This window comes from Cotesia typhae, unplaced genomic scaffold, assembly GCF_013202065.1.
Source record: "Cotesia typhae breed Kobodo isofemale line unplaced genomic scaffold, CoteBio_Ctyphae scaffold_13, whole genome shotgun sequence".
NCBI classification, from domain to species: Eukaryota; Metazoa; Arthropoda; class Insecta; order Hymenoptera; family Braconidae; genus Cotesia; species Cotesia typhae.
In genome coordinates, this window is record NW_027423774.1 from 1419659 (window position 1) to 1444606 (window position 24948).

The 24948-nt window shown below is 28.9% G+C and overlaps 1 protein-coding gene and 1 long non-coding RNA gene across 8 annotated transcripts in view; one reads left to right on the forward strand and one right to left on the reverse strand.

The window, feature by feature from the left end:
* The window catches only part of Prosap (SH3 and multiple ankyrin repeat domains prosap), a 79234-nt gene that overhangs the window by 27089 nt on the left and 27197 nt on the right, over window positions 1–24948 (reverse strand). For 2 of the 6 annotated variants that reach the window (XM_074253578.1, XM_074253579.1), the window contains exons 3-4: window positions 10068–10361; window positions 6218–6237 (exon numbers count right to left, since the gene is read on the reverse strand). In XM_074253578.1, coding sequence (XP_074109679.1) covers window positions 6218–6237; window positions 10068–10308 — 261 coding nt within the window. In that variant the 5' untranslated portion in view covers window positions 10309–10361. Of the gene's footprint in view, window positions 1–6217; window positions 6238–10067; window positions 10362–18636; window positions 18881–24948 lie in introns of those variants that run through there. The other 4 variants (XM_074253580.1, XM_074253576.1, XM_074253574.1 and 1 more) reach the window with 3 other exon arrangements.
* LOC141534806 (uncharacterized) lies at window positions 13055–15584 on the forward strand. 2 transcript variants are annotated; one of them, XR_012480492.1, is made up of 5 exons: window positions 13055–13080; window positions 14176–14330; window positions 14403–14540; window positions 14618–14770; window positions 15021–15583. It is a non-coding gene; the product is annotated as an uncharacterized LOC141534806 (long non-coding RNA). The 2 variants fall into 2 exon arrangements; XR_012480491.1 differs by having other exon boundaries at window positions 14403–14770; window positions 15021–15584.

The following is a 24948-nucleotide window of genomic DNA, read 5'->3' on the forward strand; positions in this document are numbered from 1 at the left end:
ATGAATTTTCTTACTACAACTTTTGAAGTTAAGTTGTACTCTGTTGACTTGTTTTTGTCTTAAAACTTTTCGCTAAAGTGTCTTTGTACTCAAAATTATCCATTTGCCTCATGTTTCCAAGTACTCTTTTGTAACTTTGTGCTGTTGGTATACGCAGCATCGTTCTTCATTAAAGAATTGAGGTTTTTATTATTATCGAATTAAAACATTGTTTCAAATATCACATTAAGATGATACCAGGAGAAAATTAAAATATCAAAAAGTAAATTTTCTTTGAAAGAAAACACCAAGGGGTTTTAATTAAAAAAAGAATATTTTCGCAGTTTTTTTGTCTAGTTGCTGCAGTAAATTTATGGAATTATCAAGCAAAAAATAAATTAACAGTTTAATCATTTATAATCACTTGCAAAGATTCTTAATTGCTAGCGGAATGTTATACAATTTTTTATTTTAACACAGCGTAAGAAACACGGTGACTGAATAATGAGAACTAATTTTTTTCCCCTCCGGGTGTAAAGCGTCAACTTTAGCCCCGCTGCGCTAAACAAAGTTTCCGCTTTACACCTTCGTCAGGGAAAAAAATAGTATACACTCCTCGGGAAGTAAATAAGAAAGCCTCAGATCACATGTTTGTTGACCTCGGCTTCGCCTCGGCCAACAATTACATGTGATCTGAGACATTTCTTACTTTACTTCCCTCGGTGTGTAATATACTATTTTGTAGCAGACAGGGTTTAACGCTTATATTTCAATTGTACTGAATTCCATAGATATATAAATGGGAAAATTAAAAAAATTTGACGTAAAAATTTACACTAATTACGAGGAAAAAAAAAAAACAATTTCTGCAGTTTAATCATAAATTCACATTTAGTGTTTCGAAGAACATATAATAGCATTAAGATAAATGTACTCGTGAAAATATTAAAATATATTGCATACAACTTTTTTTATGGCAAGTTTTAAATCGATATAAGAAATTGTAATATATGAAAAATTGATTTACATTACGATCTATTGAAAATAAGGTATATTTATCGAATGATATGAGTTAAAATGGGAGCATAAAGTCAAAGAAGCATAACTAAAAATTCTTTAGGTCACGCACGATCGCCTCAGCTATCTTGTATCTTTTCTATTGGTAAATATACACCTCTCCTTTATTATATACCTTGTCCTTTTTTTCATGATCTGCACTAAAGAATACATTCAACTTTAAAAGTACCTTAGACGTATATAAATATATATGTATGCGTTATGTTAAGGTGAATCCTGCAAGAACATTTCTCCGAGAATTATTTTTTAGTTTTTTTAAGTAAAGGGGGTCCTGGGGCATACAGACCGTACGGAGAATTCATGAATATAAAATGACGCGCTTGAATGTGAGGATCTGGTGCATAAATGAAAATGCATAGAAACGAGAAGAGAACCCTTTAAAATCATCAGTGCAGTAGCGTTAGTAAACATTCTATGAACAATTAAACTAAATATTTGTCTTTGATTTTATTATTCAATAAATGATTCTGTTTATGCTGTTTCGTTATTTTATGCATGCTCTTGATAGTTCTTGTCCTCGTAATTTATGCTGATTCTAAAAATTAAATTTCAAGTTATTGTAATATATATAAATATTACAATAAATTTAAATAATTTTCAATGAAATAAATATTACAATATGAAATAAATTTTTTTAATAACTGGAAAAAGTTTTACTTAAATCAATAAAAATAATTATGAATTCTGACCGCAGAGTGACAATTTTTTTGAAGAAAAATTTCTTGTTGGTTTGAATAAGAGTTTTTACTTGAATTGACAAAAAAGGGTTGATTTGAGTTAAAAGTAAATTGACTTGGAAGAAATTTTTTTGGTTTGTGATTTTTTTCCTTGAATCAAACTAATTTTTTTTATTTGCATAAATGAAAATACCATTAAATAAAATTTCAATTTTTTAACTGTTTAATCAACAAAAAAATAAAAAAAGGCAAGCGGCAAAAAATTTAAAGCCTAATTAAAAAAAATTTCAATATTCCTTCCCTAGCTAAAAAAATTCTTTGATCTTGAGCCGAGATTTTTTTTTTTTTTATAAACATGTCGATAAAATTTTTAGTTAAAATAAAATATATAAAGTGTGTTTCTACAACGTCTAAATATTGCAACGAGATTTTAATAAGTTCTTTAGAACTTTTTATATACTCCCGCATGTATTTAATTCTTCCCTTTTCATCAAGAGAGACTAGAGAGCTAGATGGGCAGAACTGAGCTTTTCAGGTGTAGTGCGTTGTTGTCGTAGTCTAAACTATGCGGGCTGTCACTACTGTGAGACAAAGAGGGATAGTTATATAGATGTCAGTTCTGTGGGCTTAGTATAGTGAGTAGAGCGTTGGATGAAGAAAAAATCGAGAGGGTTGAGTCTGTTAGAGTGAGAGATGGGGATGTTGCTTGGAAGAAATTCATGAATACGAGATTACACTTAGGTGGGTTGAATTCTTATGCTTATAAAGTAGTCAAGCCACCAGAGTTGCTAATAATTCATCCAGTCCCTCCTTTTATTTATATATTCCAATCAAAATATGCTGCTGAGACTTATCTATAACGACTCATTTTTTTTTTTTTTATTTATTATTTAATTTTTATTGCCACCTAACAGTAACTGTCACTTTTTCTTATTCAACTTTTCTCTTATTTTTATTATCTCATCATTATCGTTATCATTAATTGAATGTATTCTTAGCGGTATAAATCTTGGCCATTAGAACTAATTATCACAAGATTTATATTTATTTTCTTCGCTCTTGTGCTTATTCATTACTTGACTCCAACAAAAGTTAATTTATCAGTCGACAAAGTGTTAATGAGACGCTTGGAAAACATTTCAGTGATTTGGTTTCAGTGATTAGCATATTATGCAGCAAACGAAACCTAAAGAGAGACCACCCGAGAATACGCATCATATATTTATCTTTCGCGAGTTTACATTACACCCCAGTGAGTTCTGGTCTTTTAGTTTTCAGTTTCTTTCTCTTTTATTTTATTTTCTTCTACTTCTGTCTATCAATGCATTAAATTGTTTCGTATGGATGGAAGTACGTACAGCTATTGATCTCATCCACACAAACTTGCCCGAAATCGCCAATCTGAGCCAGTCTCCGGTAATTGGCTGTTGGCTTTTTCGATCTCTTTTATGTTCAGGATTCGTTTGGGCACCTCAATAACTCACATACTCTCACATACAACTCAATAGTTTCAAAAACTGTTAGCTTTCCCAATTTTCAGTGTTAAAACTTTATTTTTATTGATTTATCGATTTTTTGCGGTGCTCATTACTTCGAAATTTATTTGACAATCATGATTTATTTGAGAAAAAGTCGGCAGTCAATTGAATTTTATACAGAAAGAAAAAAAGTCTTGAGTCCAACGGAAATTTTTTTAAATCAAGAAAATCTTAAGGAAGACTGAAAATTTTTTGAATGAAGTCAATTTAAAATTATATTTTTGTTAATAATAAATTGAAATTTTCATCAAAAAAATAATCAAAATTAGAATTAAGTGGTTAAATAAGTGTTCTATTCTGAACACATTGAAATACAAAAATAATAATTTTTAGAAGTTAATTTTGATATATACTCTTACAAGTAACTGATCACGTATATTGGCAATAAATCTAACTCAAAAATAAATCCTCAAATTTGTTAGTTCCGCTTAAGAATAGGATGTACGATAATAGAATAACGTTGGTGTATATAACGTAACAAGCATGAATGTAAAGAATAAAGAACGAACTTGCGCTTAGGAAATAAAATGATTGCGTTGTTGTTGGTGTTGTTGGTCTGGCTGCCGGCAGCCGAGTGTTCCGATAGGTATATCTGTAGAGTGCAACGATCGTTCACGCGGATAAATTCATCGTTACACCAGCGCTGCCTTGATCACGAATAAAATACAAAGACTGCACTAGACCGGCTTCACTTTACACACGATAAAGCGAGAGAGAAATAATAAAATAAATAAATAAAAGCAAGAAAACTAAGCACTGTATATATATTGCGAAGCACTGGGAGTTCCTCGTGGGCGTAAGATCATTGTGATCCACGATCGTGAACTAGGATCATCCGTCACTTCCGATAGAATCACCTCCTCTTTTGTGCTTCAGGCATATTAATGCCATCCAACATTTTACACATACAAAATTTTACTTTTTATGGATGATTTCATGGATTAATTACCAAATCATTTTTTTTTTAAAGGCATTTAACGGTGAATTTTAATTCGTTAATTAAATACGAAAAACTTATTGTTTAGTAAGTTGAAAAAAAATATAAATTTGTGCAATCACTTATGGAATTTATTGACAACATAAATATTGAGTAACTTCAGTAAAAAGTATTTCACTTAAAAGTTTGATCGGTTGTTCTTGATCTCAGGATAAAAACTTGTTGAATTGCTCAGTCATCTGATCAATAATGATAACTTTTTCAAGGCTATTATAGGTACATTCACAGATGGCTTTTACTATTTTATATAAATTATGAATTAACAAGCACCTGTCACTATTTGGGTTAACTGATTCTAAAAACAAGCTATTGGATAACATAAAACATTCAATTATTTTTAATTTTCACTTTTGCCTATATTAAAAAAATTTATTGGTGATCGTTAAGATTTGAATAAAATCATTTCATTATTCGCAAAAAATCAATTTTATTTTATAAAAAAATCGCATGATCTTTCTTCTTACTTTTTTAATCACAATAAAAGTGAAAGGAAAAAATGGTTGAGATAATTTTTTTTTTTTAATTTCAAAAATGTTTTGGCGGCTTAATTTTTCATTTCTTTAAAATTTTTATTTTTTTTTAGCCCTATTAATTTAGAAATTAATTTATTAACAAAAATTTTTTTATAAACATAAAAAATAAAGCAATGATGAAATTTTCCAACCATTTGGTTCGTCGTGAAATTCCCCTTATAAAATATATACAAGTGAAATGAGTCACAAATGCAATGGATTTATTTTATTGCAGTACAGATATAGCGCAAAGTAAAGTCGAGGGCGTGGACCCTTGCGAGGAAACGCGGATGCTGGTTCGTGCTGTCGTTGGTTGTTCAGTGCATCGCCTTCTATATAATACTCGTTCGTATGCAATCCTGTATGTTATGTGTACATTTTATTTACAATATACTGTATGCAAGTACGTATAATAATATACTTATAGATGGAATTAGCGAGAGAAAAAACAAAGATAGAATGGAAGAGGAAGACATTAAATAGAATAAAGAGAAATTGTGGCTGAACCGCAAAAGTGAGAAACAGAATTATGTACACATATACGGGATTTTGTTAACATCAGGCGAAAACGAAAGTTGCTGAGCAACGTGCTGATTATCATCATGTTAGTTTTGGTTTTTTTGTTGTTTATTTATTAATGGCCTGTCCGAAATTAATAAACTTGTATACAGAAAGATTTCTAATTAGGCGGCGGTCATAATAATAGTACACATATTTATATAAATTAATGATTGTTATTTGTTTATTAATGATTTAAATGACTTGCCTACTATGGTTTTAATTTTTAATAGCTTTTTTTTTATCAAGTCATTTTGGCAATTGTATTTATATGTAACAAGACAAAAAATACATGTATTATTAGATAATACAATGTAGAATGAATAAAATATAATAAAGTAATAATATGCATGCCTTAAGCACTCATTTTTTAACAAAAAATTTTATTAAATAAATTTGCAATTGGTCATTTTTCATGATACTGAAATTAGGAGATAATTAACTATTTTTGGAATTATTTAAAGAAATTAATTTAGAAAAAAAATTTACTGGATCGATTTTAGAATTTATTTTAGTAAAAATAAAATCCAAAAATAGTCAAGTGTGTGCTGATTTAATTGCGACAATTTTTTTTCAATCATCTTAAAAATGAAAAAACGTTACTATTTCTTTGTTTGATAAACTACGCTTGCACGAGAGATCTAAACAACTTCAACAGCTATTTGTCAAATTATCCAACCAGATATTCAACAGATGACGACTTATCTGAATTCTTTTGAATTTGCGATGTCACTTCATCAGAATAGGATTTTTAGCAAAAAGTTTGAAAAAAATGGAGAATTTTAAAAACTAAGATTTGCTTAAGACATGCAGTAAATAAAAATAAAAATAAAGTAATTAAAAGAACGGACATGCTATTAGTGAAGTGAGAAAACATACCCTGTACCATGTGGCCACCTTTACATCGAAAAAGGTGGAGGAAGCGGTGTTGATGGCACCCAAGGGTAAGCCCATGTCGTGAAGAGTGCCAAGGAAAGTGGACGTGTTGTGCGAGATGCACACGCAAACGCACATGAGCACACGCGTGAAGGTGATGAGTGAGTCGGTGTGTCAGTAGCCAATCCACGCACCAAGTGTATGGCATATCCCATACAAGTGAGAGGGTCAAGCGAACAAAAAAACACAACTATATGTCAGAAGTTATCTTATTGCTTTTGTTATAAGTATAAATAATAAATTAGTTTTATTAATTAATTTTTAAATGAAATAAATCAAAATAACAGACAAAATACATATTTCATACATCAATAGCTCAACAACTACATGGTTTTCTATTTATATTTGTTTTTTATTCTTTTTAATTGGAATGATAGATTATACGGATAGACATTGGGATTTTCTATCATTGAAGTAGATCACTGACGAGCGGAAGCACTCGATTCAACTGTATACGAGCGGTCAAAACATTAATTGATATCTCGGCAGGTGGTCATTAATAGCTTGCTCAATTATCAGTACCGACAATAATACTTGACTGCTATGCTTCGAATAAGCTTCAACTCATGCAATATTACCTTTGTGAGCAGTAACAACTATGCTATTATTGTTAACAATCCAAAGCTAAGTTTACATTTTAAAATCCAAGTTATTTATTTACTTTTCAATAAATTTAACACTCAGGATTGCAAATTGATCATTAAATTAAAAAGAAAAAAAAATTTTTTTTGAGCAATTTAAAAGGCATGCAAAATATTTAATATTGAAGAAATTAATTTTTTTAATAAAAATATTCATTCGAAATTATTATTATTAAATTTAATTTAATATTAATTTAATATTAATTTAAATTTATTATTAAATTACTTAATTTGCAACCCTAATGTTATTATTATTGTTTTAATTACTGAAAATTATAAAATAGTGTCCTGTAATTGTCGAACTATTGATTTTTTTTTTTTTTTTTTTTTATTATTAAAAACATAAAATAAATAAAAGCAAAAAAAAACAGTAGTGATTAAAATGGAAAATTCTAGTTATTTTGTGATAAAAGAAAAGAATATAAGAAGAAAATGAAGGTACTAGTTATTGTAATTAATAATGGGGTAGTTTTTAATGTGATGCTGTACCTCCTGCGTCCCGGAAGACAAGCATGTGGGACAGAAAAAGATGACACGCGTGAACGAAAAAACTCATTCGGCGTGATTCACAGTTGATAAAGGCGGGCGTAATAAAAAGAAGCAAAAAGCAATTATTTATTTTTTATCATTTATAAATTATACTTATTAGGGTGGGTCAAAAAAATCGAATAATTTATTTTTGACTTTATACTCTGAAAAATAGGTTCGTAGACACCTAAAAAGAATTCTCTCCAAGTATAAGCTCTTAATTATAACGGGAAGGTCCTCCGCTTTGCGGGTTTCTATTTTTTTCGAATAATCAGATAAAAAAATTTATATCTCGCTTCCAACTGCTTGGAAAAATATTCCGTGGCATAGATTTTGTGAGAAATTGAATGCTTTACAAAAAAGGTCTCTTATGACTTTTTCAAAAACTCAACCGATTAAAAGATATTCATAGTTGAAGTTTGGCTATTTTAAGGAAAATATTCGTTTTTATTATGAATTTTATAAGTCGATGAAAAAAATTATTTCGGATTGCGGAACTCATGATTTTGTAGGAAATTTACTGCTCTACAAAAATGGTCTCTTATAATTTTTGATTAAGTGAAGCCGTTACGAGATATTCATCGTCAAACATTAACGAATATCAATATTTCCAGTTTTTGATCAATAATTCGATAAATTTTAATTTAAACTATGAGTTTCAGGAAAATTTACATAAATTTGAGTTTCGATCGATAAAGAAATGTTATAAACAATTTTTTTAATATTGTTTTCAGTCTTGAGCTTGTTTGATTGCATTAAAACAAGAAATTAGAGCATTTTTTCGACATATAGCCAATGATTAGTTTAATTTGAAGTGAATGACATATTTCTTTGTCAAATTTAATATGAAAAGTATTGAATCAAGTAAGAAACAACCAGTATTTAACTTTTTTATAGATAAATTTTTTATTGAATTATCAATTGCAATATAATTGTCTATATTTTTAACATAACAGTACGCTATTACTATAAATAATTTCTTTTATTACAATTTGGGAATGTTTTTGATGTTCTTTGACAACTTGCAATAAGTACTGGAATTGTTCTTCATTTTTGTCAAGCATTGATTATATTCACTGACTAATGCAACAGCTCGCTCTGCTGAATCATTGACAACTTTTAGTTGTTGAAAGTATTCTTTATTTTCGAGATAACTCTCATTAGTAGGCCATAATTCAACATCGACATCAAGAAAGTCATACGGTAGATCGAAGATTTTGAAAAGATTTAATGACTTTTTAGACACAAAGTCACTCAGAGTTCTCTGCGCCAATGAATTCAAATCTTTTTAGCAATTACAAATCTTTTAGCTTTAGAATCTGTACCTTCACGAGTATTAACAGCTTCAACAATACTTTTTTACTTCTAATGGAACGCCATCGTCAAACAGTGATAAAATGGCAAGTTCATCGCTCAAATACCATAAGTGCGAAATCATTTTTTCACACGTAGCTGAAGAAATCAAAGGATTGATATGTTTGTACTCCAATAAATTTTTCATAAACTGCAAGTCATGATAAGCAGCAGTTGTTGCAGAAGTTGATGAAAACCAAGCTTTTAAATACAATGTGACTATAAAAATACAGAAATGACGAAGACCATGCAATTCTTTCTGAGAGAGTTTGAATTCATCTCTGAATAGATACATTTTCAAACTATAAATGGCCTTAGCCATCCATCTAGCATGATGAACAGCACCAGGACGTTTGAAAGAAATCTTTTCTTGAGGCATTTCTCCAAGGAAAATCAATGATAATTCCAATAATTCTTTATCTAACTTATTATAACATTTCTTTATCGATCGAAACTCAAATTTATGTAAATTTTCCTGAAACTCATAGTTTAAATTAAAATTTATCGAATTATTGATCAAAAACTGGAAATATTGATATTCGTTAATGTTTGACGATGAATATCTCGTAACGGCTTCACTTAATCAAAAAATCATAAGAGACCATTTTTGTAGAGCAGTAAATTTCCTACAAAATCATGAGTTCCGCAATCCGAAATAATTTTTTTCATCGACTTATAAAATTCATAATAAAAACGAATATTTTCCTTAAAATAGCCAAACTTCAACTATGAATATCTTTTAATCGGTTGAGTTTTTGAAAAAGTCATAAGAGACCTTTTTTGTAAAGCATTCAATTTCTCACAAAATCTATGCCACGGAATATTTTTCCAAGCAGTTGGAAGCGAGATATAAATTTTTTTATCTGATTATTCGAAAAAAATAGAAACCCGCAAAGCGGAGGACCTTCCCGTTATAATTAAGAGCTTATACTTGGAGAGAATTCTTTTTAGGTGTCTACGAACCTATTTTTCAGAGTATAAAATCAAAAATAAATTATTCGATTTTTTTGACCCACCCTAATACTTATTGATTATTGAATAAGAATATATTAATAATAATATTCAATTGAATTAATCAGCAATTAAAAATTATCTGATTGAAAAATTATCTTGATAATTTAAAATTTAGAATAAAAATGAAATAATAAATTTAGAAAAAGAAATAAGGTAGTTGTACATGATAGTACTATCTATAAATGATGCAATTAACAAGTGATGGTTTAGTTACTTAAATAGACTTTAATATAAATGAATAATTAAACTTGGTTCTACCTTTGGCAGGGACGCGAGACATTGTTGCTTAACATCCCAAACAAGCTGATCTTTTGGGAATTGAAGACACTTGGTGACATTTAGCTCTGGTACATTAACCCTCGCAAAAAGTATGCCATCTTCAGCTGGAGCAGCTTCTAGGGCAGGATCGTGGGCCTGAATAAATTGTGCTTGTCCAGCGGTAACATTACCGGCTTGTCCTCCACTGGGACAAATGCCCGTTCTTGGTCCCGCTTCCATCGCGAAGACCCTACGGGCTCGTCCTTAACCTCTCTCCACTCCTTATATCACATCTGAAACAAAAGTTTTAGTTTTTAATTTTTACTTTTACCTTCTAATTGCCATTTTATGTCTTTTAATTCTAAGAGAAAAAGTTAAGATTTAAGATATTCAATTCGGCTCACTGCCGTTGTGTCAAAGGTAGCAAAAAAGTTTTAAAAGTTCTTTTGCTATTTTTTGAAGAGCTTTGTCTCACTGAACAATTGTCGCGGGAAGAAGAGAAAAAAGGTAGACATAGTTTTATGGGAGAAAGATATATTAGCGTAGAAATTTGTGCAATAGTCAAGTTTTTTTTCAGTGGTCCCACTAGAATATTTAAAAAAAAAAAAAAAAAAAAAAAATGAATAAAAATTATGTAAAAATTCAGATGAGAGTGCATAAGAATTTCATTTCAAAGAATTTAATTTATCAACATTTTTGTCACATGTAGATTGATATGTAACTTGCTCTTCAAGTATATGAATAAATATTTCAGTAAAAAGTGTGAAAAATTGAAAAATAAATTTAAAACAATTCAACTTGAATACTTTTATAAATTATCAATAAACTCTTGTTTTGAAAGGATAAAAAAGTATAACGGTAGTTTAGGTAACACGTTAATGGACAAAATAAAGTATAGGTAATATCAATTTTACGATTTTTATAGCCCGTAAATGTTTTTTATGCTCGGGAACATTTTATAACAGATACAAGTTACATTGCATCACGGTTTTTATTCAGCAATCATTTAAAACTGTCTTTGTATGTTTATTATTATTTCAGTTTTTTTTTTTTTTTTTTCACGCGATCAAAATTTTTCATCAATTATATTTTTATGTGTTTTTGTTACAATTTTATGTATGTATTTTTTGTAACTTCAAGATTAAATGTCACTTCGATTCACGGACTCTCAGTCGTATATTTATAGTTGATCAACTCGGAAAAAAAGGACAATAAAAAAGAGAATAAAAAACTATTAATGATTAAAAAGTTAAAAGATAGTACCATCAATCTAGTATGTATGAGAATAGTAATGAGACAAGTCAAACAAGTCAACAAAAAAGTAAAATAAAATTTTTTAGAGAATTAACACTTATATGGTTAAAGAACTGAAAAATAATTTAGTGAAAAATTTTTGTTTTTACAGTTAGTCGTCCAAGGATTTGTAATTTTTTGTTCTTAAGAAAATAATTTTCTTGGAAAATAAGTAATTAATTGAAAAATAATGAATTTAAAAGGATGAAATGAATTTTGATAAAAAACACATTGTGTGAGATGGAATACAAAAGGATGGTGGAGGTTAAAAGGACGCCGATTAACTTAGATAGAAAAATATAAAACACGTGAGATATAATGACGTCAAATCGAATACATAAAAATAAAAGTAGTATATAAAGTTGGCTTTGAAGGGGAAGTTGAAAAAATAGTTGAAGAAGTTGTGGAATTGCAAAAGATATAAGAAGTGGCCTTCGATTCGATGAATCTCTTCTTCTCTTCTCTTGTTTAACGCAGTCACCCTTTCATGTCATTCAATTAAGTTTTTCCTCTGTTTATTTATTTATTTATTTATTCCTTTTTTACAGTGTCAATCTTTTGGATTTAAGTATTTAATCTTTCCATCGATATTTTTTAATTGCTTTATTATTACAATTTTTTTTATTTTTATTAATTAACTAAATTTATTGTAAAATTTTTTTACTGCCTCGATTATCAAATATACGGTGATATCTCAAACACAAATGATGAAGAGCTTCGTGTAATTATAAATAACAAAAATGAATGATTTTTTTTTTTTTTTTTTTTTTTAAAAGACATTTAAGAGCAAGAGTTTAACTTTCGTATTAAAGTGCCGGTCATAATAATTTATCCGGCGACAATACAAGTGGTGAAGTCATGGAGGTCAAGCGGAACTTTCACTTGAAAGCTTCGTGAACTTCAAAATAAATATACTATATTAACTTAAGCATACAATAACATGTGTACGCTCGAAGATATAATATATATAAAATGTTACTTAATCTAATAAGAAAGTGGTACCTGTTATTCTTTACTACCCACATATTTGTTCATGAGATCATTCATTTAAATAGTATAGAATAAATTTACAAGCTGCTAAAAAAATTAAATAACTAATAACCAATTCAAATTTAAAAAAAAAACTCATGTGATAAATTTTTATAATGCTTAGAGTTGTTGACAGTCTAAACAAAAACGAAAGATTTTTTTAATTTTAGTTAAGAATTGACATTGACATTCTCAATTTTACGACACTGTTTTCTGTAAAAATGTATTTGAATATTTAATAAAACACTGACGTTATTTAAATTCGGAAACATTTTATAAAATACAAATAAAATATTTTACAAGTTTTCAATGACAGTGTTTGATCGCTCTGTTGTTATTATTGTTACGGTATGACGGAATTATTTATAACTCTCTTAACTTATAATTATTGAATTTTTAAAACAACTGTTTGAGAAATTAATATAATCATATTGTTGCGAGTATGGAATTTTAAGACAAATTAGATTATGGTAGATAATTTACATAAATATTTTTGGACATTATATTTTTTTCAAACGTTTAATTCCTGTATTTAATATTAGAAAACATGAAAAAACAATTGGTAAGTGACATTTAATATCAATTCGCGTCAAGGATGTTGAGATATCGATAAGTATATAAATACGTTTTCTCTCATCAATAATATTCATTTTATGCCACAACATCGCAAGATAGTATCTCTTCACAATCGTGAGTTCAAATTTACTTTTATCTATGACATTTCTGTCTTGAGCTAATAATAATATTGATAAAAAATTAATACCGAATAAAAATGTGACGAAAATTCTTAACTTTTTATTTTAGAAGTGATTTTTGAAAATATCTATGTAATTATATGTTCGAATTAAATATTTAATTTATTCAATAAAAATGAGGAATTACAAACGTTTTCGATTGCTTAAATTTGCTGAGTTATATAATAATAATAATAACAACGATAAAAATAATTTTTGCTCAACTTCTGGCTCCCATCCGAGCTGAAATAATAAATTAACATTGAACTTACGTGAGTTTAATGGTTCCACATTAAAGTTACAGTGACTTAATGAACTTACAGACTTCAATTTACTTGACGGACTAAAGTTTTTAGCTTCAGGAAATTCTAAAGTCGAGTAAGAGGTTGAACCTTCTCAATTTCGATTGACACAAGATTTTAGAAGTTTAGTTTTTAATTATAAAATGTTGTACAGTGTTATGTTCTTGCAATCATGGTGTAAAATTCACTCAAACGTCTATTGTTTTTTAATATTATTTAGAATAAGTATTGAAGTATTGAAATAGACTTGTGGATTTTTTTTTATATAAAACCACAAACGTTATTATATCAACTGACGGTACGGCGGTTGGCTTTAAAAGTTCGAATAGCCTACTGACCACATCGCATTTCCGAGTCAAGGGCCAACAAATTAACCAAGTGGTAAAAATTTTTATAAGGAAGAAAGAGTGATGATGTGAAGAAACGTTGAAACCCATTTTGTCGAGATTAAAAAGTTCTTGAAAGATACAAATTAGTTTACACTTTTGCACGTACTAAATTTCGATTTCTCAAAATCATTTTTTAAAGGCATTCCTTTATTTAAATTATATTTTTCTTCTCAAATCTTTTAACTCATAATATAATTTTCAATATTATGAAATCAGCTGATACCTAATGATTAATAAATAAATTGGTGCTAAAAAAATAATAAAAAAAAAATGTTGGGTTAGATTTTATTGATTTTACTAATTGTAAAAAATCCAACAATTAAGTAATCTAATTTTTTTTTTTGTATTTTTTTTTTTTAGTTTACATATGCCTTCGTTATTAAACTAGCATAACATATACACCATTGAGCTTGTTAAAATAATTACATGATTTATGAGACGAAGAAATCAATTAGTCGAGGATGAATTCAAAGAATTCAACCAATGACAGTACGAGATACACAACATTTCAATTGGTAACTTCTATTCTTTCATTAAGTTTTTCATGTCTGTTTATTATCTTATGGAATTTAACATTTTTCACCTAGACTGTATATAATTTTTTCGATCGTAAACGTGGTCGGAATTCCATCACTCCGAGCACTTAATGCAAACAATTACTCGGAAGAAAAGAAAGACCATTGGTACGTAGAGTAGAGAATAAATTTATTTGAAAATATTAAGAGGTTTGTTGAACGAAAGAATAATATTATAACATAATAATGAAAATAAAAGAAAACTAAAATAAAAAATAAGAGAATAGTCTTTAGTTGTCTGTTCACAGCAGTAGACATGGGTGCATCAGTGACATAAGCAGTAAATCATAGTTTTACGACCCGTCTTTATGTGGCCCTTATTCGCGGTTCTCATCGAAGAGACCACTGGATGAATTTTTTTCGTCTGAGGGACATCATACGTACGTACCGCAGCGTGGGCCTGGATCTTTTACGGGCACCATAAGTGCTTGCCGTTTGAATGATACTGCATCTACCTCTTGCATCTATGCCCACGTATCCTTTCACCCTTTCATTTCTTCCTAAGCCTCGTAGCCTTTCTTCATTTTCCCTCAAGCGGCAGTTTTTTATATATATATATATATATATATATATATATATATATATATATATATATATATATATATATATATATTATATTGCATCCAACAGCATATAGAACATACATAGAAGAGGTAACAAGTAAGAAGAAGATGAGCAAAAGAAGAGTACAGTAAAGACGACGCTCTTGGTGGTGATTCCAATGTAATTAAAATCAAGGCCAGACAGTCTGAAAACCAGTCGAATAATAGCACCAATGTTATTGCCAGCTTTCCAATAGCTTCTTTGGGTTTTTACGTATCGACGAACACATCATATAAATATGTACATCAATTTCCAGAGAATAATAATAAAGATGACGACTTAAATAAATGTATATATCTATGGTGATTTTAAAAAGGGGTAAGGGGAAAAATCAATACGAGATTTACGACAGGATAAACTTCCAGGAATTTTAATCCCCACGGTATAAATCATTTTCCTTCTCTAAATATGTTAATTATTTTCTTGTTAGAATATTTTCTGATGTGATTAATAATTTCTCAATTTTCGTTCTTAATAATTTTACTCACCAATAAATTATTATTATTATTATTATTATTATTATTATTATTATTGTCTTGTATTAGATCGTTTGATTGCGCTCACTTTACGTCAAAATAGAAAATATAACTGTACACTTTAAAAAAAAAAAAAAAAAAAATCAAGAATTTTTTGTTTTGAACTTTGTCATCTTGCCTTGAGAGGCAAACAAGTTTTTTTATGTTTAAAAAAAAAAAAAAAAAAAAAAAAAAACTTTATATTTTGAAACAAAAATCAAATTTTCATGAATTAAGTAATTCTTCTTTTTTTTTTTTTTTTTTTTATATATATTAAGTTAGTGTATATTAGTGAAGCATTTCAATAATCTTGTAAGAAATATAGCCAATAACTTGAAAAAGTAAGTCAGTCGTTAAACATTCAAGAAATATATTATATCTACAAAAAATGGAAAACGTCTAAGTGTTTTATCAAGAACACGCTAAGAATGTAAACGTTCAATAAAGTTTTGAACAAATAAAAGTAGAGCGATGTATTAATGTATTACATTATACTATATTGTGTAAAAAGAATACTATTGTCCTCTTAAAGAAAATCAATTTTTCATGTTATATTTATCCACAACTATGGTAAGATGGTGAGACTTTTTCGCATTGTGGTTTATGAGGCTTTTAACAAATCCACAATGACGCGTGACAAGAAATTGACAAGAATAAAATCGCAGAATTCTTAGACACGTACACATAACATTTGTAAAATGCCTTTCTCTTCTTGCCATTTTTTTACCAATGAGAGGATTTGCCACCCGAAGATCTTACGATTTTCTCTCGACTGACAACCAGTGATACTGTTAGGGGCTGAAAATTCTTCTTTCGTCTCCATCATCATTTCTTTTCATTCGACGTTTTGTGTATACCTCAGGTTCTCGAGGGTGTCTCGTTTCAAGTATAAATTTTCAAGGCATAATCATTCCCTCAAGCATTTTAGAGATTGTTTCTTAGTGTTATCATCATTATTTTTTTCATATCATTAAGTTTTATTGATTGACGTTTTTATGTAATAGTTTAAAACTTGAAGTTTCAAAAATTGAGTTTTTACTCAATAATCAAGTATACAAATATTAAAAAATTAGAATAATTGACTTACTGCTTAATATTTCAAATTAAAAAAATTTTTTCGAAACTACAGGTTTTACACAATCCTTAAAAATACCTGAGAAATTTTTTTTTTACCTAAAATAAACTAAAATTAACTGAAAAAAAAAAAAAAATAATAATAAAAAAAATTGACTCGAAAAAATTTTATACCAGATTACTAATAATTTTTTGAAAATAATTTCTCATTTTACCACGTGCAAAGCATCGTCTCAGCGTTTTGCACTTGTAAGGCATGTAATAATGATAATGGATTATAACTCCGCTTCATTTTTTGTCTTGATAAATTTAATACTCCACTATCTTCATATGAATATAATATAAGGATTGTAATCGGATAACGATCAATAAAAGGGCGGTCTGCTTCATTTTTCTGAAGCATTAAGTCGATATCGAATTGTTCAGTACTTTCACATTGGAAAAAAACCTAAACAGAATCGTATAACAAAGTATAGTACAGTAGAAAACTTTTCATTTCGTTTTGCCCTTAATATATTTTATTGTTTTATATTTCTTTAATCAACGTATTTCTTTAATTTATTTTGTTTTTTATGCTTCTTATTTTTCGTACGAGTGTAATGATCCCGGAGAATCGTGTTATCTTCTCCAGGCCCCCGTTGCGTCTACTTATATTTTTTCCACAATACAGTCAGTTGTGGTCACGACATTATGGCCTCAACCACCTTTCGTTCAGCTTAAATATTGTACATAAATATACACAGAATATACCCGAGTTATTCTTGCACTTTATGTCGGTTAGGTCAATCGAAAAAGGCAACCATAACTCTCTAATTTCTTCCTACTGGTTTGGTTACTCATTACTTTAAGACAGTCAAGTCGAGCGCATTTCGCGGTCTTAGTGCTTATTATTCGCGACCGCAAGATGTTGTGACGCTTCACTTTTTATATTTTTTTTTTTTTTTTTCAGCATTAACGCTTCAAAAATACTTCAACATTTTATTTTGATGATCTATAAAACATAAATACAGGAAGCGTGTATAAGCATTTACTCACACTACAATTATTCATTTTAACAATCAACAATTTTCGATAAAAATGTCGACCTACATTGGTTGAGCTCTCATTTTAAAATTATTTCACATAAAAATGTCACAGTATAAAACTTTTATAAATAATTCGATAAAAAACTTTTAATGTCAGCTGTAAAATGTTGCGTGCATATTGTATTGATTGCTATAGAAGTGGCCTATTAAGAATTTATATAGCAACAATCATTAACAATTTATCTCAATTTTTGATATCAATTAATTGTTAAAATAATGTTTATGAAATTGATTATTCTGTAACTGCTTTGAAATAAATCGTCAAAAAATTTTTCGTTTATTCTAAAAATTGTCAAAGTTACAACTGTGTCGAACAAAGCACGCACCGTTTAATATGTCTGATGGAAAACTTTTTATCGATATTATGTATCCAAACTTTTGCGCTCATATCTTAAAAACCAATTCAATGAGCTCGCTTTGTTGTCAATAATGTAATATTCTAAAAATTTAATTAATATAATATCAAAAGGATTTTTATTTATTCATGAAGTATACAATTTTAATGATATTTTTAAGCTGGTGAATTAGCGTATAATCCTGAATACTCCTCGAGAGATTAAACTAGTCATCTGTGCGTTAATTTAAGATATAAATCACTTGACTCTATTGTTATTAATAGGCGAAGCGTTAATTGTCTAATGTGCAGCATATGTTTTTACTGCACATATTCTATCACAGATTAATATGTTAAAAAAAGTATGACACTTACTTAAATAAATAAAATTCAAAACTTATTAATTGTAAAAAAAAATATTAGTCAAAAATAAAAATGTGGAAATTTTTTAAATAAAAAATTTTTATGGATGACTCAAAATTTTTTTATCAAAATAGAAAGTATTGTTTAGTTAAATTATTTTTTTTTTTTAAATATGTTGTTGTGATATTGAAAAATTTTGACGATAAAATTTATGTAAAGACGAAATAACACGCCGAAGAAAAGATGATATAAAACCATGAAATTTTTATTACCATTCTTCAAATATCGAGGGATATTAAACGTGTGAGACTCAAAAAGTTCATCAGCCACACATATATAATGTTATGGTTATAGTTTGGAGGCTCGAGAATACAGAGTAGAGAGCTGAGTCTGGAGCCGTCATATTGACGCCATGTAACAAGTTGTATGTAGCGGATGCTACTTCGTCGCACCCACATCCATCCCCTTGAGTAGAAGTGAAGGAAATGTAACAAGAGGTTATGTAGTGGTGTAGGACGCTGGCTAAAGTGGTGAGCTGTCTGGTGTTGAGGTAAAAGTAAGGTAGGATTGGAAAAATGTCTACAGCAGCAAAAAAAAAATAACAATAACAATAATAATAACAATAAATATAAAAATACGAACTAAAAAAAAGAGGGAAAGGTATCATCACACTGCCAAAGGGATGAGAGGACGACAAGCACACGTCCTTTTTATTTCCAAGTCAGAATACGTCAATATAATATATATAGTGATAGCGTACAGCAAAAGGAAAAGATGGAAAAAATAGGATTCGGTTATTCTGATGTCTACAGTCCGATAAACTCGAAAAAGAACCAATGAATTTTTTTTTTTTTTTTTTGTTTTTTGTCAAGTGATGGAAAGAGCGAAAATATAAAAATACACTGGGATTGATTTAATAAAATAAAATAAAATAAAATAAAATAAAGCAAACTTTTCTCACTGCGACGTTGGAATAAATTGTGTTACAGTTGGTCACGTGCTCAAATAGTTGGTGAAACCCTCCCTTCCGTGGGGAAATCACAAAGACAGATATCAAATGAGTGATGACACGCAATGCACATGCAATTATGCATAATATGAGCTCGGTGTAGATTCGAATAGAAGATTAATTAAATATTTATGGTAAAGAAAATCAAATATCCTAACGTACCATATAAATATTTTAAGAGAGGGAAGTTATTTGGCCATCAAAATGATATTACTCCCGATGGTAACATTAATAGAAAGATATTTGAAAAATATTGCTTTCTTAAAAATATTTTTTTTACTCCGAAAAAATTTCAAATCTTTAGAAGTAAAAATGTTGATATTTTTTTTTTTAATTTTTGTTGACACAAAAATTAAAATGTCTATTTATATTTTGTTGAAAAAGTTAACTTAATTTAAGAAGGAAAAATTTAAAATTTATGTGAAAAAAAAAAGAGTTTAAAAATAATGCAGAAGATTATAAGTTAAAGTTTACTGATTTTAAATTAAGGTTGAAGTTTCCGTTCCATTAATTAGAAATTTAATAATAAAACATTGTTTTAATTAAATTAATGATTAGAAAGAAAGAAAAAATGCCTTACTCCCTCTAGTCAGTCTTTAGTATCCATAAAGAAAAAAATGACAATTTACTAGATTGCAATGATCCATTTAATACTGGTGATAATGTACTCATCAGGTAACAACGGCATGTATGAGAAAAAAAAATAATTTTATAAAACGGCACCACACCCACACAATTTACCCACTTACACGAAGTAATAACATTAAATAGCTAAAAACGATAGACCTGAGTGTTGAGTAAAACTGACGAAGTAATAAGCAGAGGGTTTATAAAAAATAAAATATATATTGAATATTTTGCAGGTAAATGAACTCAAGGAATAAACATAAAGAATGGAAATAAAAATAACAATATCCACAAAGTGTCGTCCTGTTTGATATTCACATAGTACAGAAACACTTGCGCGGGCCGGTTGCCAACAACCCCGAAGAGAGCAATGCACCCTGTTCGCTGACAAGGGTCAGGTATGATTTAAAATACCTTATGATTTAAAATATTGTTCAAGCCAGGCATGACAATACTGGAATGGGTTTAAACAGCCAAATAAAATAATTATACTCCGGTGAATCGATAAATCAAGATAAAACACCCTTAGAGAGTAACGGGGGCGTGGAGCGTCACGGTGCACTAAAATACTGATGTGTAAATAAATACGTATATGTGATTGATAAAATATAACTCTCGATAAATAGATTAAATAAAATATTAAATAAAATACTTAGATGCCGCGATACAGATACGATAACAATCACTTTGGAGGATGACGATCGTAGACTAGACGGTCAGGCCATGGGCAGGCCGGGTCGCGGTCTCGATCAGCCTCACTCGGGGCACATCTCGGTACTGGAGGGTAGCAGGTGGCGCCACAACACTATACATACTCTGATTCTGATGTATCGGAGGGGTTGAGAGGCGTGGATTTGGTCGCCTAGCAACGCGCTGAGATCGACCAGGAGAAACGCTGCATTCCCTCTCAGCACTTGCTACTTTTTAGGGTAGATTGTTGTGTGTATGTTTTTCCTTGTGCTAATTCCATATGTTCATTCTGTCAAGTGTTAACACGTGTGATTCAAGATTTTGACTTAACTTTCGCTGATAATTACTTTAATTACTTTAATTATGTCCTTTGATTGCTATAAGATTTTCATCAATACCTCCTGATTGTAATTTAAATCATTTAGGACCGACTTGGGCTGATTAGAAATAATTTGTGGCCTTACATTTAATGTAAAATTAATTTCAATAAATTATCTTTGATTTACTGAAATAAATTCCCAGGGGAAAAATAATAAAATGTTTTTCATGGAGGTCTATCAATGTTTGAACAAAGAATTATTAACTACGAAATGAAAGTAATAATTCAGAAGCAGGCGAAGAGTTTATGGATAATTACTCCCGACTTTACTCGGATTAAACATAATTTTCTCTTGTTTCTGATGTAGAAGTCTAAGTATTTTAAAGTTTTAGACGTTTTGCTTTTTTTTTTTTTTTTTTTAATTAATTAAAGTAAAGCGCACTTTTGAGTAAAACGACGCATTATTCAAGCAGCCTTACGTAATAAACAACATTCAATGTTTGTTAAATAAATATGACGCATGCAATATTTATTGTACGTTCATAAATATTTGAGTTTTAATTATTTGGTAAGATAAAAATACTGTGTTAAAATAAACAAAATTCAGCTGTGGGAGAGAATATAAAAAATTTTTTACAATATGACGAGAAAATTAAACATTTAAAGTTTTATTAAAATATTTTTTTTTTTTTTTTAATTTTTGCATTGACAGGATGGCGATCAAAAGCCTATTTGTAAATTCCTTGACTTTAAATAAAATTCCAGGACCGACTGGAAAAATAGATATTAAATTTTTTAATTATTTCGCAAAATAAAATTTTCATTATTAAGTATTTTAAAATACTATGAAAAACCTCGTGGAGTTTTGGTGACTTTGATTTACTGAGTTTATCTTTTGAACTTAAAATTCAATTAAAAATTTATTAATTGAAAAAGATTCCAAAATTAATTTATCAGGAAATAAAATACAGTTTAAAAATAACTATTGATTTAACGCAAGAGTTTCAACAATACTATCCACTACGTACTACGCTTTTAGTCACCAGCCTCTATCGTAAATTTCTTGTCGAGACGAAAGAGACAGCAATATTATTTACTTTTACTTTTTGAGCATTTTCAAGTGTTGCAAAGTCGTAGACTGATTCTAAATGTTAGAATAACAATGATAATAATTCCATTGATTTAAAAAAAAAGTTTTAACAAAACTGTAACTATCCAACACTTTGAACTATGGACACATTAATTAATTAAAAGAAAGTATTGTGTTGTGATAAGTTTAATTGATTAAATTTGTGTCGTTAATGTGATAGAGTAGCCACAGGCACTCTAAAAGTTTAAGAAAACTTCATTAATGTACGAAGTTTGAATGAACCAAGAACTCAGGACAGAGCAGTGTATCTTGATTGACTTCTCTCGGGGGTATTCTTTTAAACTTTTGTTATTCCAATATAATACGACTGAGATTTTCTTACAGCAAATAAAAGACAAAAATATTAAACTACAATATTAATCAAAATTATATTAATGATATTTTCAAGACGTGGATGACGTCACTGCTAAATAATGACTAACTGACAGCGTTGATTTGCGGTGTAAAAAGTAAAAGTTAATCAAGTTATTTGTATATATTTTTTTTATTGATTATCATTAATATTATTCTCGCTTGAAAACTATTGTAATAAAACTAGTACACGCTAATGAGAATGTAGAAAAGAAGAATCGCCATAATATAACGATCGATTGATCGACGTCTCTGTGATTTACGATCAGTCTACGTCATCGGAATTCCTTCAGAGCCGATATACGATTACTTATTCGAGTATTCATCACTGTGTAAGAGCTAAGGATACCGTATGGATACAAATTACTTAGTGATACGGTTTTATTGATCCTAAAAACTACTATACTGGATAAATAGTATTAATGAAAAAGATGGATCGGAATACATGCATTACAGACAGAACAGAATAGAAAGAAATCAAAGAACGGATACTACGGAAAGGAAAAGTTTTTCTTTACTTGCTGAATCGTAATCACTTTCTGAGAATATTTTTAAATTAAAAACTTTTTTATCTATAATTATTGTATAATTAATTAAGATTATTATTAATTAATTCAGTCTTAGAATTAAAATTAAAAAAATATCCGAGCAATTAGCCAACTAAAATCGTTTGTAATTTAGTTTATTATTTTTTAAAATTTATTGCAAAATTGTTACGAATGTGCATGAAATTATTGTCAACGTCGAAGTTTTCTCTTAAGGAATTTTTTTAAATAATGTTTTATTTGTTGAAGGAATTGTATTTTATTTTAATTTAAAATTATAAAAAAAATCTCCTGCATTTAGAAATACGTAGACGTCGATTAATCGATATTATGCCTTGTTATTTAAAAGAATTCGCAAAAGGCAACTACCAGGAAATTTGATAGTCTTACTCAAGGGTGCAGGGCACAATAATTTAATTATACCCCACACACGATTCGCCTATAAAAGAAAAGCATAAAATATACTAGAACTCGATCCTATCCCTTCTGGCTGATGACAAAGTTAGTGTTGTAAATGCTTCCGTAACTTCTAAGTTATTTATTAAATTTGTCTCGGGTGAAATGGACTTTTAGTTTAGATAGAGCATTAGAGTAATATAGTACACATCGGAAATAAAAATTTTACATTTATGGTGATTAGAATATCTTATAAAATAAAATATTTACTGAATTGTCTTTTTTAAATAACATGATTTGTTAATAATTTTGTAGAAAAAAAATTTTAAATACTCTGAAAAAAAAATTTCTTGCACCAAGAAAATTTATTTTGGAGCAAGAAGATATTTTTTTGGTTTATTTGTAGATTTTTAACTCCATTAAATTATGTCAATTTTTGATTTTCTGTGGATAAAGTTTTCATTTTTGATAAAATAAACTTTTTTCAATCAAAATTTGTAATGGCAAAAATTTTCTGGCTTAAAAATGGGTATGCAAATATATAATAAAAATTAAGGAATTATTTATGAAAATTTTATCACTTTTGAAAGTCTTGAAAAAAATATAGAAGCTAAGATCAAATTTTTTTAAAAAAGAATAAAATTTTTGTAAGAAAATAAAGTTTAAACACAACTTGAATTTTAATCATTTACAAAATGAAGCATGCAATTCTGAACAAAAGTATTTATAAATAATAATTATTTAAAAACAAGGAATAATTAAAATACTACAAGAACATAAATTGAAAACACTCAGAGTAATGAGGATAAGTTAAAATGTAGCGAAAGAAAATCCATGCAATCAAGTATCCACTTGGTGTACAAGCTAACGAATTCCTCTAGAATAATAGACGTCTGTAGATTTCTTTGTAACCCGTCGTGCAGCAACAACCCTCATTCAGATGATGTTCCCAGTTTCCCCAAGTCGCCCCAAATTTACGCCAATTTCCCATCCTTCTCATCCACTTCATTCTTTTGGTACTCAACAACGCATCTACATGTAAATACATATACCTATAGATAGTTTGTAAAAGTGAGAGCAGGGCGACTTATGGCTTGGATAAAAAACAAAGTACAATTAGTATTATTCGAGTGTAGTGCTCGATATGCGAGGGTGAAGAAGAAATGATGAGCAGCAACAATAAGAGCATAGGGATCATCCCGCTCTTATTTATTTATTTTCGTTTTGTTTTGTCAACATAATTGGCTTTGGATCAGAAAATCTTTGTAATGCCGCATGAGCATGGGCATGGACGCATAATATAAGTATACAATATATACCAACTTCCTCTCATCGCGGCAACCACTTTGATATCTTCGGGACGAGGACGTATATGGAACGGAGATTGTGTTTACGCATTATGTTTTTATGGGCGTTACTTTTACCGATTATACATAATACCGGTGCATTGTAAATTTACCGATAAATAAGTTATTTTTACTCATAATGGAGCTGAAT